Source organism: Pediculus humanus, genomic scaffold, assembly GCF_000006295.1.
Source record: "Pediculus humanus corporis 1103172108289 genomic scaffold, whole genome shotgun sequence".
NCBI lineage: Eukaryota > Metazoa > Arthropoda > Insecta > Psocodea > Pediculidae > Pediculus > Pediculus humanus.
The window spans coordinates 726566-741806 of NW_002987858.1; the positions used below are offsets into that span (position 1 = coordinate 726566).

The 15241-nt window shown below is 31.3% G+C and overlaps 1 protein-coding gene across 1 annotated transcript; it reads left to right on the top strand.

The window, feature by feature from the left end:
• Positions 1-2394: 2394 nt before the first annotated feature.
• Phum_PHUM536560 (glucosamine-fructose-6-phosphate aminotransferase, putative) lies at positions 2395-8215 on the top strand (the record flags this gene model as incomplete). Its single annotated transcript, XM_002431526.1, has 10 exons — positions 2395-2632; positions 2770-3080; positions 3165-3306; positions 6266-6419; positions 6515-6654; positions 6735-7049; positions 7132-7376; positions 7480-7635; positions 7742-8005; positions 8105-8215. 10 exons carry the CDS (start codon positions 2395-2397, stop codon positions 8213-8215), a joined length of 2076 nt encoding a protein of 691 aa, XP_002431571.1.
• Between the last annotated feature and the right edge of the window lie 7026 nt (positions 8216-15241).

Consider the following 15241-nt stretch of genomic DNA (forward strand, 5'->3'; position numbering starts at 1 on the left):
TCTTTTATTTCAAAACTTCACGCACATACCAATTTCAAGGTAGACGAAATGTTGAAAAATTTACAATCCCTCGGTTTGAAGTAATAATTAATAAAAAAAAAAAAAAAAAATTATTTACCGTTATTCGTTCGACGGTTTCTCTTTGAACTCTTGAGAAGAGGTCATCATCATCACCATGTCACGTCATCGTATCAGTCATTTTGATTTTCGTTTTCTACCACCATTTAAAACGACTAAAAAAGAACTTTTGAAAGAAATGTTGCAAAAATTATTATTATTATTATTATTATTATTATTATTATGTAATCATTTTAGTATTTTGTACTTGGCCGATTTATTGTTGCACACACACACACACACGATATATCATTCGATATTTGCACCTGAAATGTTTTTCTTATGCGTTCATAAATTTTTTTTTTTTTTTCCAATTATTCCCAACCGTTTCTTTTTCCGTCCCCCCCCCCAACCTCGTCTCCCCACTTTCGATTGGTTTTCATTTTTCTATTTTTAAACTCTTTAAATCGATGTTAATAAGAAGGAAATGATTATAAAAATAGATTGTTTGTATATAAAAACTTTTTTCTTTCTTTCTTTTTTCTTTTTCCTTTTTTTTTTTTTACTGGAATTTTTGTCGTTCGGTCAACCGATAACGGAATCAAATTCGATGCCAGGAAATAAATAATAAACGTTGTTGAAAAAAAATGGATTAAATAATAAAAGTAGTTGTTGTGTTAATAATAATAATAATAATAACAATGATAATTTCCACGAACGTTGAAAAACGATAGAAAAACTCGAAGATAATGAATACGGGGGGGGGGAATTACGGTAGCCATCTTGTACTATGAATCCTTTCGAAGAAGCGAAAAGATTGGTTAGAAAATTTTTTTTATTCGATTATCGATTATCGATTGTCGTATTTGACGGCGAAATTAGTTGGAAAAGGAAAATAAAAATAAAAATAAAATTCTTTTTTTTTGTTATTAATTTCCTTGGGGGGGTAAAGAAAAGAGAGAGAGAGAGAAAAACACATTCGAATAACCACATTTTCTCGGTTTGAAATGTCAACGAATGACCTTGAAAATCAAGTTACCTCATCGTGTTAAACCTGTATATGTGTAACATCGACGTGAGGGTAACGGTAGAAATTAGGCTTTAGAGCCTAGGTTTAAGGTATAGACTGGTATATCCACCGCTTGCAGGCCTCTGGCTATTTGTCAAACTTTAAAAATTTTTTTTATTATTACCGCTCCCTTCACCGCTCTTCCTTACCTTACCCCCCTCTCTTTCCCTCGCGTACCTTATTATCCCTTCTCTCTTCTTCCCGTCTTCCTCTTCGTAAATTTTTTTCCCTCTCTTTGTGAGGTTTTTCTCTCTCTCTCTTTGTTTCGAACAAATTAAAATGATTTTTTTTCGATGATAATGAGAAAATTTGTTATTCGAAAAGAAAAGAAAAGAATTTGAAGGTCGAACGACTTGACCAACGGATGGAAAACTCAATTTTAAATAGACATTGTTTGAATTTTCCTTTCGAATGAAAATGATGAATTTTCCTTAAGATGAAAATGATGGAGGATTCGAACGGATTGATTCCTTGGATTGATCAAGGGGTATTAGCACGTAACCCTCCCCCCTCGAAATGCATTTTTTGCGTGTTTCGAAGGTTAAAGAAATTGTAGGAAGAGGAAGAAAAAGAAGGATTACGGAGGAAAACTAGGAGAGAAAGATGGATTGGCGGTTACCTTAAAATTAAATTCGTGCCAATGTCAGGAAACCTACAAGTTACTACTCAGATGGTAAACGTTACGAAATTCAATCAAACACCATCGAGGAACTATAACTTCATTTAACAAGAAAAATATTTAAATTTCAAAGTGGAACGAATGTCAGTAAGAAAAGAAAAGAAAGAGAAAAAGAAAGAAAGAAAGAAAGAAAGAAACAAACGTGATAGTTGAAATTAGGGTAGTAAAAGTGTTTGAATAAATTTCAAGGTAGTTTGTTGCCAACGAAAAAAATGTTCGACCTAAAAAAGAAATTATTATTATTATTTAAATTGAATTTTTTTTTTTTTTAAATCGAATTTACGTTTCGAAGTGAAAAATGGATGGTAAAAAATTTTCCAAGGCGAAAAAGGCTCGAATATCAAAAACATTGAGAAGACAAAAGAAAGGAAAAAAAAAAAGAAAAGAAACATTAATTACGCCTTTATTAAATATTGTTTTGTAATCTTTTTTTAATACCTTTTGTTGCGATAAGCTGTTGGTATTTTCAATTCAAATTTTTCTCATTTCAAATTTCAAGGTTAACACAAACAAAAATTCGTTGTTTGCAAGGTTTTTCTCTCTCTCTCTTTCTCTCTCTTGAGAGAATGAGAAAGAGAGAGAAAAAGTAATGACAAACGATGATGATAATGAGAATCGAATTTTGTTTTCAGGTATATTCGCGTATTTGAATTACTTGACTCCGAAATCTCGACGCGAAATCCTCGAAATATTAGTCAATGGATTGAAAAGGTTAGAATATCGAGGATACGATTCCGCGGGAGTCGCAGTCGACAAATCATCCGGTAAAGATGTGACGATAATAAAGCAAAGCGGAAAAGTTGCGGCTTTGGAAAACGCCATCAATGGTGAGTATGAAATAAATAAAAGAAAACGGTTGAGGCACCACCACAAGCACGTTCTTCCGAGATTTTGCTGTGGTCAGCACATCGAACATCGATTTATAAGTTTTTTTTTTTTTTTTTTTTTTCCTGTTTTCCGACAGCCAGCGATCTCGATTTCGACGAAATAAATCGCGTGCACGTCGGAATTGCTCACACGCGTTGGGCCACTCACGGAGCACCATCCTCCGTCAATTCTCATCCTCAGAGATCGGACGACGATCATCAATTCGTCGTCGTTCACAACGGCATCGTCACCAATTACAAAGACGTCAAAACTTTCCTCATGCAAAAAGGTTACAAATTTGAATCGGAAACGGATACGGAAGTCATTGCGAAATTGGTTCATCACATTTACATGCAAAATGAAAAACTCAGCTTTCGGGAATTGGTGGAACAAGTCATTCAACAATTGGTAATGCGATTAGAAAGAAAGAAAACAAAATGGTGACAAATCGGTGATTCTTTTATTATTATTATTTTTTTTTACTTCTTTTAGGAAGGTGCTTTTGCGTTGGCATTCAAAAGCAAACACTTTCCCGGAGAATGCGTCGCGACGAGACGAGGTTCTCCGCTTTTAGTAGGAATCAAAGCCAAAACAAAACTCGCTACCGATCACATTCCCATCCTATACGGAAAAGGTAAGTCTTTAACAAAAAAAAAAAAATTAATTTTAACATTTTTTTTTTGTATTCTTCTGACGCGTGACGCGTCGTCACGCGTGACATCTATCTCTCACGTTTTCCAAATAACAAAAACAAACGTTAAAAAAGGGCAGCGCGATCACGCGGCATTGTAAATGTTTTTTCATTTATTTATTTATTTATTTTTATTTTATTTTAACAACCGAAAATTAAATAATTAAAAAGTTGTGTAATGGCTTCTTCGTGTCACGCTGCCTCTCTCTCCCCCCCCCCTTCCACCTCCCCCCTCGCCTTCTCCCCGCCACTTCCCCCCACTGTTTCAATGTTTTCGTTTCTTTTTCATTTAATTAAAACGACGCAATAAATTTTTCTTCCTTCCTTCTTTTTTTAGTGTTTTATGTAAATATAAAAAAAAATGTGACTAAAATATCGTTGGTGACATGTTGATCCCGGTTTGTCCAGGTGTTACTCCTTCCTCCTCCGTGTCTTTTTCTTTTTTTTTTTTTTTCGTTTGTTTTGTTTCTGTCATCACTTTCTTTGCGTAAAAGTAACCACGGTGTTGAAAATAAAAATAAATAACGTTTTCGTTGTTTGGTTGAATTGTTTTCGAGAGGGTGCTACTACTACAAAGAGGTCAGGAAGAGGGAGGGATGATGAGGAGAACATGACGAGTGCACCATCCCGATTAATCCAAGACTAATGTACTCACATGAAATTCCGGTGCAAAATGGGTTTGATCTTTTTAAACGAAGACATTTGGGGAATTCGCGAACGGAACGAAACCATTTTTTTTTTTTTTGGATGGGGAAGGGGGGCAATGTTTTATACAGGAAAGGAGTGTCGTCACTAACCGCGGGAAAAAAATTTTTTTTTTTTATTAATCACTTTTTTTGGGAGCTTGGACGCACATTCAAAAGAAAGCACCGGAAGTTAGAGTTTGCACACTTCCTTTACACCTCACGCGATTAAATTTTCATTTTTATTTATCTTGGAACGACGTCTTCTTGCTTTTTTCGATTCTTTATGGATAGGAATCCATTGATACCATCCTTCCTTCCCCCCCCCCCATCGAGAAAACGTTCGATGAACTTCCTAAGAGAAATTATTAAAAAAATAGAAAAAAAAAAAGAGAGACGTGTAAATAGGAAAGAAAGAAATGTTGGTTTTACGTAACCGAAACCATCATCAGACGAACGGATTTCTCATTCACATCCGGTGTGTGTGTGTGTGTGTGTGTGTGCACAAGTGCATTGACTTTGAACTCTTCTTGAGGACACGTAAAAATAAAAAATAAAAATTTTTTCAAATTTGTTGCGACCGTCGAAGATTTCAATCCGACGCGGGGATTTTATTTTTAAAACGGTGTCACGAATAATAGTTTTTGATTTTTTAATTTTTTAATTTTTCAATTATTATTATTATTATTATCATTATTATCATTATTATTAAATTATCAAAATGCAATTCGTGCATGCACGACAATGGAAAATGTTTTTCTTTTGTTTTTGTTTTTTTTTATTTTTATTTTTTCCAGTCATCATCATCATCATCATCATTATTATTATTATTTACTTGAGCACGTTTCTTTCTCTCTTTCTTTCTCTCTCTCTCTCTCTCTCTCTCTCTCTTTTTTTTCGTTTGTTTGTTTTGTGTTTGCGTGTGTGTGTGTGTGTGTGTGTGTGCGCGCACGATTTCGTTATTCGTTCGGTGTCCGAGTATCGTGAGCGCCGTTTGAAAAATGACGCGTAGGTTTCGGGTGTAGGTTTTTTTTCTTCTTCTTTTGTTTGTCTGTTTGTTTGTTTGTTTGTTTGTTACACCTCATAATGATTTGCACGAAGTAAAGTAAAATAGGAAAAAAAAAAAAAAAAAGAATTTTTTTTTTGTGTCTTCTCCGAATCGAAGTGTGTGTTACGGTGCGTTTGTTGTTTGTCGTTTTCCATTTTCCGGCAACAAACGTATGACGTGCGGACGTTAAATTGTTGGTATTAAAGTGAAGGAATGAAGGTTTAAAAATGCGTCGAGGGGAGGAAGGTATAAAAGTGGCAGAAGAAAAAAAAAAACACCAAGTGAACAACCTACCGGAAACCTGAAATCTTCGTTTCCTTTCCCTCCTCTTCCTCCTCTTCCTCCTCCTCATTCTCCTCCTCCTCTTCTTCTTCCTCCATCTCTAATTATGTCCAGTGATGATGATGAGGAGGTCTTTGGACGATCGATTCCTCTTCCTTCGTCATTTTCCTGCCTCTTCGTAAATTGTGTTATTAAAACAAATCGCGTTTTTTTTTTTTTTTTTATTAGTCTTGTTTTTTGTTCTGTTTTTTTTTTTTTTTTTTTTAATTTTTATTTTTACTTATAAATAATTATTATTATTATTTTATTGTTTGTTTGTTTTTTTTTTATTGACTAATTTTCAATTAATTTTTTTTTCCATTGACGATGAAAAATCTAAAGATGCCGACGCTCAATCTACCGAAGGTATTAAAAAAAAATAAAAATTTATTATTATTATTATTATTATTATTACTATTTCTTCTACTCATTAATCGGTGTACGGGAAAATGGGTATGATGTTTTTCTTTTATTGGTTGACGTATCGCTTTCCGTACAAAATTTGCCTGGTGGTCTGAACAGTCCTGTGGCTGTTGCTGGTCATCATCCAACGGGAATTAATAAATCTTGTTCGCTGTCGGTTGCGGCGGTAGTGACGGTGGTGGTGGCGGTATGTGCTTCGTATGAAAATGTTTTTCTTTTGGTTGCGGGTACTACTATTACTACTACTACTGTTCTGTGCGTTTCTTAAAAAAATCTTTCTTATTGTCTTCGGTGACGGTGCATGCCTAAATCAATTTTTTTTGTGCGGCGCCATATAAAAAAAAAAAAAAACCAATAAAAAATTTATGCGATTTGAATCATGTTTGTTTAATTATAATAAAAATAATTTATTAATTAAAATTTGTAGATCATCGTCCGAGAAATTCCAATTCGAACACCATGGGAGTCCCTCTCACATTACCAAGATCGGATTCGACCGCCGAATTTCAACCGATCGAAGACAAAGAAGTTGAATATTTTTTCGCATCCGATGCTTCGGCCGTCATCGAACACACCAACCGGTAATGACTACCTTTTCTAATTCGACAATAACAACCATCCTGACACACGATTACCATTCTTGACAACTTTGTTTGTTTGTTTGTTTACCGTATAGGGTGATATTTTTAGAAGATGATGATGTGGCTGCCGTTAAGGAAGGATCTCTAAGCATTCACCGTTTGAAAAGATCTTTGGATGATTCTCACGCGAGAGAAATCACGACTCTCAAAATGGAAATCCAACAGATAATGAAAGGTTAAAACAATGATGGATGCGGAAGAGGATTTAAGGTTGCGAAATTGAAAAGTGGTAACGGTTGCGTGTTTCGTTTACAGGAAACTACAGTTCTTTCATGCAAAAGGAAATTTTCGAACAATCCGAATCCGTCGTGAACACGATGAGAGGAAGAGTTAATTTCGACACCAACACCGTCACGTTGGGAGGAATAAAAGATTACATTCCGGAAATAAAAAGGTGCAGGAGGCTCATGATGATAGGTTGTGGGACTTCGTATCACAGCGCCATAGCGACGAGACAACTTTTGGAAGAGCTCACGGAATTACCGGTCATGGTGGAACTCGCATCGGATTTCCTCGATAGAAACACTCCAGTTTTCAGAGATGACGTTTGTTTTTTCATCTCGCAATCTGGTGAGCACTCGAAGACTCCCCCCACCCCCCCCTTTTTGTTTCTCATTTTTTATTAAAATGACGATCGTCGTCGTCGTTTCAGGTGAAACCGCGGATACTTTGATGGCTCTCCGTTTTTGCAAATCCCGTGGAGCTCTCATCATAGGAATAACGAACACGGTCGGTAGTTCCATTTGTAGAGAATCCCATTGCGGGGTTCACATAAACGCGGGCCCCGAAATCGGTGTCGCATCAACCAAAGCATACACATCACAGTTCATATCTTTGGTCATGTTCGGTCTCGTCATGAGCGAAGACAGGATATCAATGCAGAATAGGAGGAGAGAAGTGAGTGGCGTTTTTCTTTTCTCTCTCTCTCTCTCTCTCATTCGGACGACGGTTCGGAAAATGATAACAATTTTCTTTTCTATCTCTCTCTTTCTCTTTTTAGATCATAAACGGATTGAAGACATTGGATGAAAAAATCCGCGAGGTTTTATCTCTCGATTCTCAGGTTTATCACATCGCAAAAGATTTATACCAGCAAAAATCACTTCTCATAATGGGTCGAGGATATAATTTTGCCACGTGTTTAGAAGGAGCTTTGGTAAAAAAAAAAAAAAAAAAAAAAAATTGAATCCATTCGAAATGAACTTTCTCCATTATTATTATTATTATTATTATTATTACTTACTTTGTTTTTTATTTTTCAGAAAGTGAAAGAATTGACTTACATGCACAGCGAGGGAATCATGGCGGGTGAATTGAAACACGGTCCTCTCGCACTTGTCGACAAAGCCATGCCCGTCATAATGATCGTCACGCGGGATCCCGTTTACGTCAAGTGCATGAACGCATTGCAACAAGTCACGGCGAGAGACGGACGTCCGATATTGATCTGCGAAAAAGACGATGCGGAAACGGCGAGCATGGGTTATAAAACATTGGAAATCCCACACGTCGTCGATTGTCTTCAGGTATTATTCGAGTTTGTTGTTGTTGATTTTTTATTTCCGTTTGTTGTACGACAAACGACGTGGAAAATGAATCACTAAATTTGTTATTTTTGTTTACAGGGTATTTTAACGGTTATACCGATGCAACTTCTTTCCTATCACATAGCCGTTCTCAAGGACTGCAACGTGGATTGTCCGAGAAATTTGGCCAAATCCGTGACGGTGGAATGATTGAATTAAAATAAAAGAGCGGCGAAAGAGTTTTTTGTTTTTTTGTTTTTAAATCTTTTTTTTTTTTGATTTTTCGATGACGAATGAGATTATAAATATGGCCGTCATCGTCGAGAATCAAAAAATGAAACAAACGTCATCATTATTATTAATTTCAATTATTTTTTTTTTTTGCTTGTTTATTATTATTATTATTATTACGAATTTGTTTTTATATATGTATACATATATTTTAAAAAAAAAAAAGATTTGTATTGTAAAATATTTTTATAAATATTATTGTTATTATTATTATTTGTGAATATATATATGTTACGTGAAAGTTATCGAATGGATTTACTGGTTATTATTGATTAATTAAAAAATTTAGTTTTTCGTAATAGAACATGATAATTTTTTTTGGGGGGGGGGGGATGATGATTTATTTATTTAAATGTTTAATTTTTCATCCGAGGCGATTCGATTCCCCATGAGGATAAAAAAAAAAAAAAAAAAAAAAAAAAAAATTTTCAAATAATCGATTAAGTAACAAAAGATGGCGATGGCGCTAGTGTCGTTATCGAACATATGATATAAATAACAGTGCTGCCATAATCCGGTTCACCGCCGTGTTAAAATTTCTAACTAAAATCACAAACAAAACATTTTTTTTTCTCTTTACTATATAAAAAAAAAAGTGTTTGTGTTCACAATCGATTCGAAAAGAATTAGAAATAAAATAAAAAAAAGAAAACTATAATATTAATAATAATAATTATTATTATTAGTATTATAATATAGAAAAGAAAAAAAAGAGTGTCGTACGTCGTTCGTCATTTATTAGTCGATATGTGTTTTAAAAGTAGGGTATACGAATTAAATAAAATAATAATAATAATAGTAAAAATGAAAAAAAACGTTGGGTTTTAAAAAAAAAAAAAAAAAAAAAAAAAAAGATTATTTTGTTTGGTTACGAAGGGAAAGTAAAATACGATAAAAAAAAAAAAAAAAAAGAAATTATTGATTGAATTTGGTTTGTTTTAATATCGCACAGGCGTAGAAAGTTTTTCTCGTTTTTTTTTTTTTTTTTTTTTTTTTCGGGAGAATTTTCTCTCGTCGGTGACTAGTGTCTGTAAATATTGCAGTGGTTGTCGCGATGGCTGCCCCGGCAGCTTGTACGCGTTTCAGTGATAATTACGAATTAAAAGAGGAGCTGGGAAAGTAAGTATTTATGATATAATTAACATTATGATTAAGAAAAAGGTGGAGGGTTAAAAGGATTAGGGTGAGCATAAGAAGGAGGAGGTTTCATATGATAAAAAAATGAATAATGGAGGATGGAAAAAGAAAGAATGAGAAAAATCTTACACCTTTTTTTTTTTTTAAAAAAAAAAAAAATTTGAATATTTTTTTTCAGAAAAAAAAAAAAAATTCAATTTGATTTTCCTCCTGGGTTCGTTGAATTTGAGCCTCCCCACTTTCTATCCCCCCCTCCCTACCCACAACTTCCCCTCGTTCCCCCCCCCCAACAAACACACACATACAACACCGTTTGCCACAGATTTTTTTTTTTTTTTTTGCAAATTCTTTGCCAGATCTCTAAATTAGTCAAATGTTATTTTATTTTATTTTTTTTTCTTTTTCTTTTTATTCTTAACTCTTATTGAAAATATTTTTTAGTTTTTATTTGATTTTAAAAAACGTTTAACCGCCTTTTTTCTTTCTCTCCATCTTCTTTCATCTCATTCTTTTCATTTTTTTCTTTCTATTAATTAATTTTACATAAATTATTATAATCATCACTCACTATTATCATCATTAAAACTCCATTTTTTATACAAAAAAAAAAAAAACCGTTAAAATTCAAATTGATTTTATAATTTTTACCATTTTTTCTCTCTCTCTCTCTCTCTTTTGATATCAAAATGAGAGAATCCATAGTGAAATCAATATTTCCACCAACCTTATTAAACTTTTTTCTTTTTTTTTCATTCCATTCGTTCTTTTTTTTTTTTTTTTTTTTTGTTTTAGTAATTAATTTCTTTTCGAATGATATATTTTTGTTATTATAATAATGTGTCACAAATTTTCCTTATTATTATTATTATTCTTTTCTTTTTACAACAACAACAACAGAATCATTTTTCCTTACACCTATTTTTTTTTTTTTTCTGTATATTGTTTGTTATTTAATTTTAAAACAAATATTCGTTTACACAACAGGTGTGTTTTATTTATGGTAATAATCGTTAAAACATATTTTTTCTTTCTTTTCACTCGAGATTGATGGTATTCTGTTTTAAAACATAAAGTTTTCATTTCGATTTATCTGTTTGTTTGGTCATTATGTACAACAAACAATAATTGAAGTATGAAAAATATTAATCGAATAATTTTCATTTTGTTTTGTACAAACAAGACAACTTCTTCGAATAACAAAAAAAATTATTCGAATATGGTTAAAACAATCTCATACTTTTTGATTCGAATTGTTATTCGACAAGGATTGAATCATATATATTAATTATTATAAGATGACCCTTTTATTAAAAACTATCAGGTGATTATAACATAATTATGAAAAATTCATTAAGAATAAGAGTAGTAGTGGTAGGAATTGTAGAAAGGATGAGTATCAGGATACTCGATAAGGATAAAAAGAAATTTCATTTTTAATATAATATCTTAGAATTTTCACACACACACACACTAGTTCAGTTGTGCCAACTTTTCTAAACTACAAAACAAAATATTATTTAAAAGAGTATTCAATTTTTTTTAAACACATAATTAACTTTGGCATTTTACCAAAGCTTAAATAAAAAAAAAAAAAAAAAAAAAAAAACAAAATCCCAAATAATTTTTTTTATTTTACTTTCAATTGAAAAAATTTCTTTTATTTCACCATTATTAATATTATTATTTTAAAAACAAAAATAGAATTTAAAATAATAATAATAATAATAATAATAATTGTCATTTAAATTATTATTATTTTGTTTTTTCTTTCTATCAATTTGAAAACTAAAATGTTTAACCAAAATGTTTCACCTAATTTTTTAATTTTTTGCCCTCCTTTTTTTTTTTTGCTGATAATAATAATAATAATAATAATGATGATGATGAGAATAATAATGAGAATAATGATAATAATGATAACAAAATAAACAAAACAAAAAGTAATAATTTGTTTTTTGTTTGATTTAAATAATCAAATCAAACAATTATTATAAAATGATGATATGAATTACAATTCGAATCAATTGTAATTTTTATTTGCCCATGTACGTACGTGCGTGCGTGCGTGCGTAGTACGTGCGTACATGTAAAGGCGGTTTTATTATTATTATTATTATTGAGTAAAAAGTAAATATTGTAATAAATAAATATATATATATATATATATATACATATGTAAATTAATTAATTCGAAAAAAGAAAAAAAAAATCATTTCAATCGTATAAAAGGTTTTTACCACCCGTATTGAATTTTAATTTATTTATGAATAAATTTTATTATTATTATTATTATTATTATTATTATTATTATTATTATTATTATTATTATTATTATTATTATTATTATTATTATTATTATTAATATGTCACACGACGAACGAGGTTACGTAAACGTCAGTTTATTATAAATAATAATAATAACATGTAATAATTTGTCGTTTTTTTTATTTTTTTTTTATTTAAATTATTTATATTTGGGATTCGGGTATGGGAGGGTGGGGGGAACGTGAAATTTTAATTAAATTTTTTACGTAATTATTATTATTATTATTATTATTATTATTATCATTATTATTGTCGCAAATTATTATTATTTTTTAAATTATCGATAACTTTTCACGGTTATTTAAATTTTTTTTTTTCTCTCTTGTGCGAAACGTAAACGATTATTTATTAGGGGGGGGGGAAACGAATTTTTTTTTCCGCGGGAAAATAAAATTTGAAAAATGATAAGAAAAGAGAGAGAGAGAGAGAGAGAGATCGATTTTAAATTCGATTCGATATCAAACGAGTTTTTATTTTGTGTTTAAAAAAATTTTTTTTTTTTTTTTTTTCGTTTCTACCTCTTCCTCTTCTTTTTCTTCATTTCCGTTTTGAAGATGAATTTGAAATTGTTCATGTCGTGGAATTATCGTGGAAATAATAATAATGATGATAAGTTTTGTTTTTTTTTTTTTTTTTTACTTAAATACGACACGTTTCGTATATGTTGTAATATTTTAATTATTTAAATTCGATTCGATTGGAATAAATAAAATAAAATGGTTCGATTGACGTGGCAGAAGGTAGAAAATATGGCGGTGAAAACGTGAAGGTGGTATATGGGGGAAAAATTACGTAATTAGTCTAATGCATTTTAACGTGGGAAAAAATGATTGATGACGTTTTTTTTTTTTTTTTTTTTACAGTGCGTTTCGTGTAAATTTGCAAATGCAATTAAATTTAAAAAAAAAAAAAATGTGAAATAATTATCACAATTGATTCTGCATCTCTCTCTCTATCTCTCTCTCTCTTTATATCTACCTCTCTTTAATCCTTTGTCTATACTCTTTCACTATTCCTCTCTCTATCCTTTTGCATATACTCTATCTATTCCTCTCTATATCTCTTCCTCTTTCTGTCTACCCCTCTCTGTTCATCTCTCCATCACTTCATTCTCTTCCTGTTTCTCTTTTTCTCTCTCTCTCTCTCTCTCTCTCTCTTTGTATTTCTTTTTTCCTTTCCATTTCCCTGTGCTTTTTCTCTCTTTGTTCATGTCTCTATTCTCTGTATCTTTTTCTTCTCTTCCGCTTTCTCTCTACCTCTCTCTTTTTCTCCATCTCTTCATTTTCTTCCTTTTCCTCTTGGTCTATTTCTCTCCCTCTCCCTTTCTCTTTCTCTTCCCTTTTCAATCATAATATATAATTGATGGTTTTTTCGTTTTTTTTTTTTTTTGTCAGTTATGAAAGGTAATTAATGAACTTTAATTAAATTAAAAAATCATCACCTGAATTGTTGACCTCTTTAATTAAATTTTGGTCGAATTTTCGATTTTTCCTTTTTCTTTTTTTTTTCGGCCCGTTTACGCCGCGTTCTTCTCTCTATTATTATTATTATTATTAATATTATTTAAGAATGATTAAATTTTAAAGTTGACGTTAATTTTTTTAATTTAATAATGATTGGAAATCGTTTGCGTTTGTGTTTTGTGGAATTCAAATTTCCATTTTGCATTGTTTGTTTTTACAAAATTATTATTATTAAGTCGTTAATTTTCCCGGAAGGGGGGTGGTAGGGGGGAGTACGAAAATAAAGAATGAATGTAAAATTTACAATATGTCGATCGTGTGTGCGTGGAAAATGGAAAAATTCTCTTTTCACGCGCGTGCACGCATTTTACGAAAAAAAAAAAAAGAGAGGAAGCAGAAGATGATAAAAAATGATTAAAAAAAAAAAGAAAGATAGCATAACCCTTAGCAAATTAACTCTATTTAAATGTTTATTATTATTATGGTCACTCTTAAACACGACAAGGCTCTTATTTGTCGGGGTTTTTAAGCATTTATCCCAGGTCTCTACCCGATTCCTTAGGGACAAATACTCGAATATCGGTGGTGCTATTTATAATATTTTCCGAAGAATGTTATTATTATTATTATTATTATTATTATTATTATTATTATTATTATTATTATTATCCCGGTTTTTGAATAACCGCAAAAAAAAACTAAAACAAAAAACGGGAAATGATAACAGATACGGTGATGATAGTAGGATCACATTTTCCACGGTGCGATTTTAAAATTAGTAAAGTCTCATAAAACGTCTCAGACAGCCGTTCGTCCGTTCGTTCGTTCGTGGCAATAGATTTCATTTTTCTTATCGTGTCAATAACAACAATTTTTTTTTTCTTTTTTCTATTCACTTACGATAAATAGAGAATTCATTGTCAACGCAAAAAAAAAAAAAAAAACAAATTTATTATTACGTCACAATGGAAACCTTTGTGTTGTCTTGTTTGAAATGGGGGGGAAGGAGGGAGGGGAGGGGAAGGGAGAGGAGCGAACATTTTGTCGATTTCACAATTGAAAAACATTATTATTATTATCGGTGTTTTTTTTTTTTTATTATTAATAATATATTGTCGAAAAATTTATTTATTAGTCTTTTGATGTGACTTTTTAAAAAAGAGAGAGAGAAAGGGGGGGTGGGAAACGTTTTGGTGTTTTTGCTGGAAAGGAAAACTTATCGATAACGTTTTTGAAGTATTTTTAATAATAATAATAATAATAAAAGAACGTTTAGAAAAATGCATTTTTCCAAAAAAATCCTTTTAATTAATTTTTTACCTTTTTTCTTCTTTTTTATCGTGGCCGTAGAAAATTTTAAAAAGTTTTAAAAGGGTAGATAGGTATGTTCTAAGATTTTATTCCGGGAAGGTAAAGGGAGAGGGGAGGAAGGGAGAGAGAGTTAAAAACCTTTTTAATTATTTTTCAAAAGGTCGTATTTATTACACGGTAACAATATAAAATCAAAGTGTCTGTGTCTGTCGGTTTTTGTTTTTTTCTCCAGGATTTTTTTTTCCAAAAAATTTCCCTCCAGGTGGAAAACGTGTTTTCGTGTTTTTATATTACTAATAAATTTTTTTTTTTTTAATTTTTAATTTTCATCGACAATCTAAAACGTTTTAAGAAAAAAAAGAAAGAGAGAGAGGAGGGGGGAGAGAGGAAGTAAATAAATTTTTTTTTCGTTCTCCAGTCGTTTCTCCAGTTCGATTCCAGTAAAATTCCCTACCTAAAATTATTCCAGGTTGATTTTAACAAATCGATTTAAACAAATGTTCGTTCGTTCATTAACGTCATCTCTTCGGTTTGACAAAATGGCGGTTATCACCTCCTGCGGTCATCCGGAAAAATTTTTTCTTATTTGTTTTCCAATACGCGTCGAGCGATTAAAGGTTGAGGGGTTGGGGAGCGTAACCGAATCGATTACCCTTATAATCGTTAATAATTTTGTTGAAAAACTACCCTACGGTCGAATTAATAATAA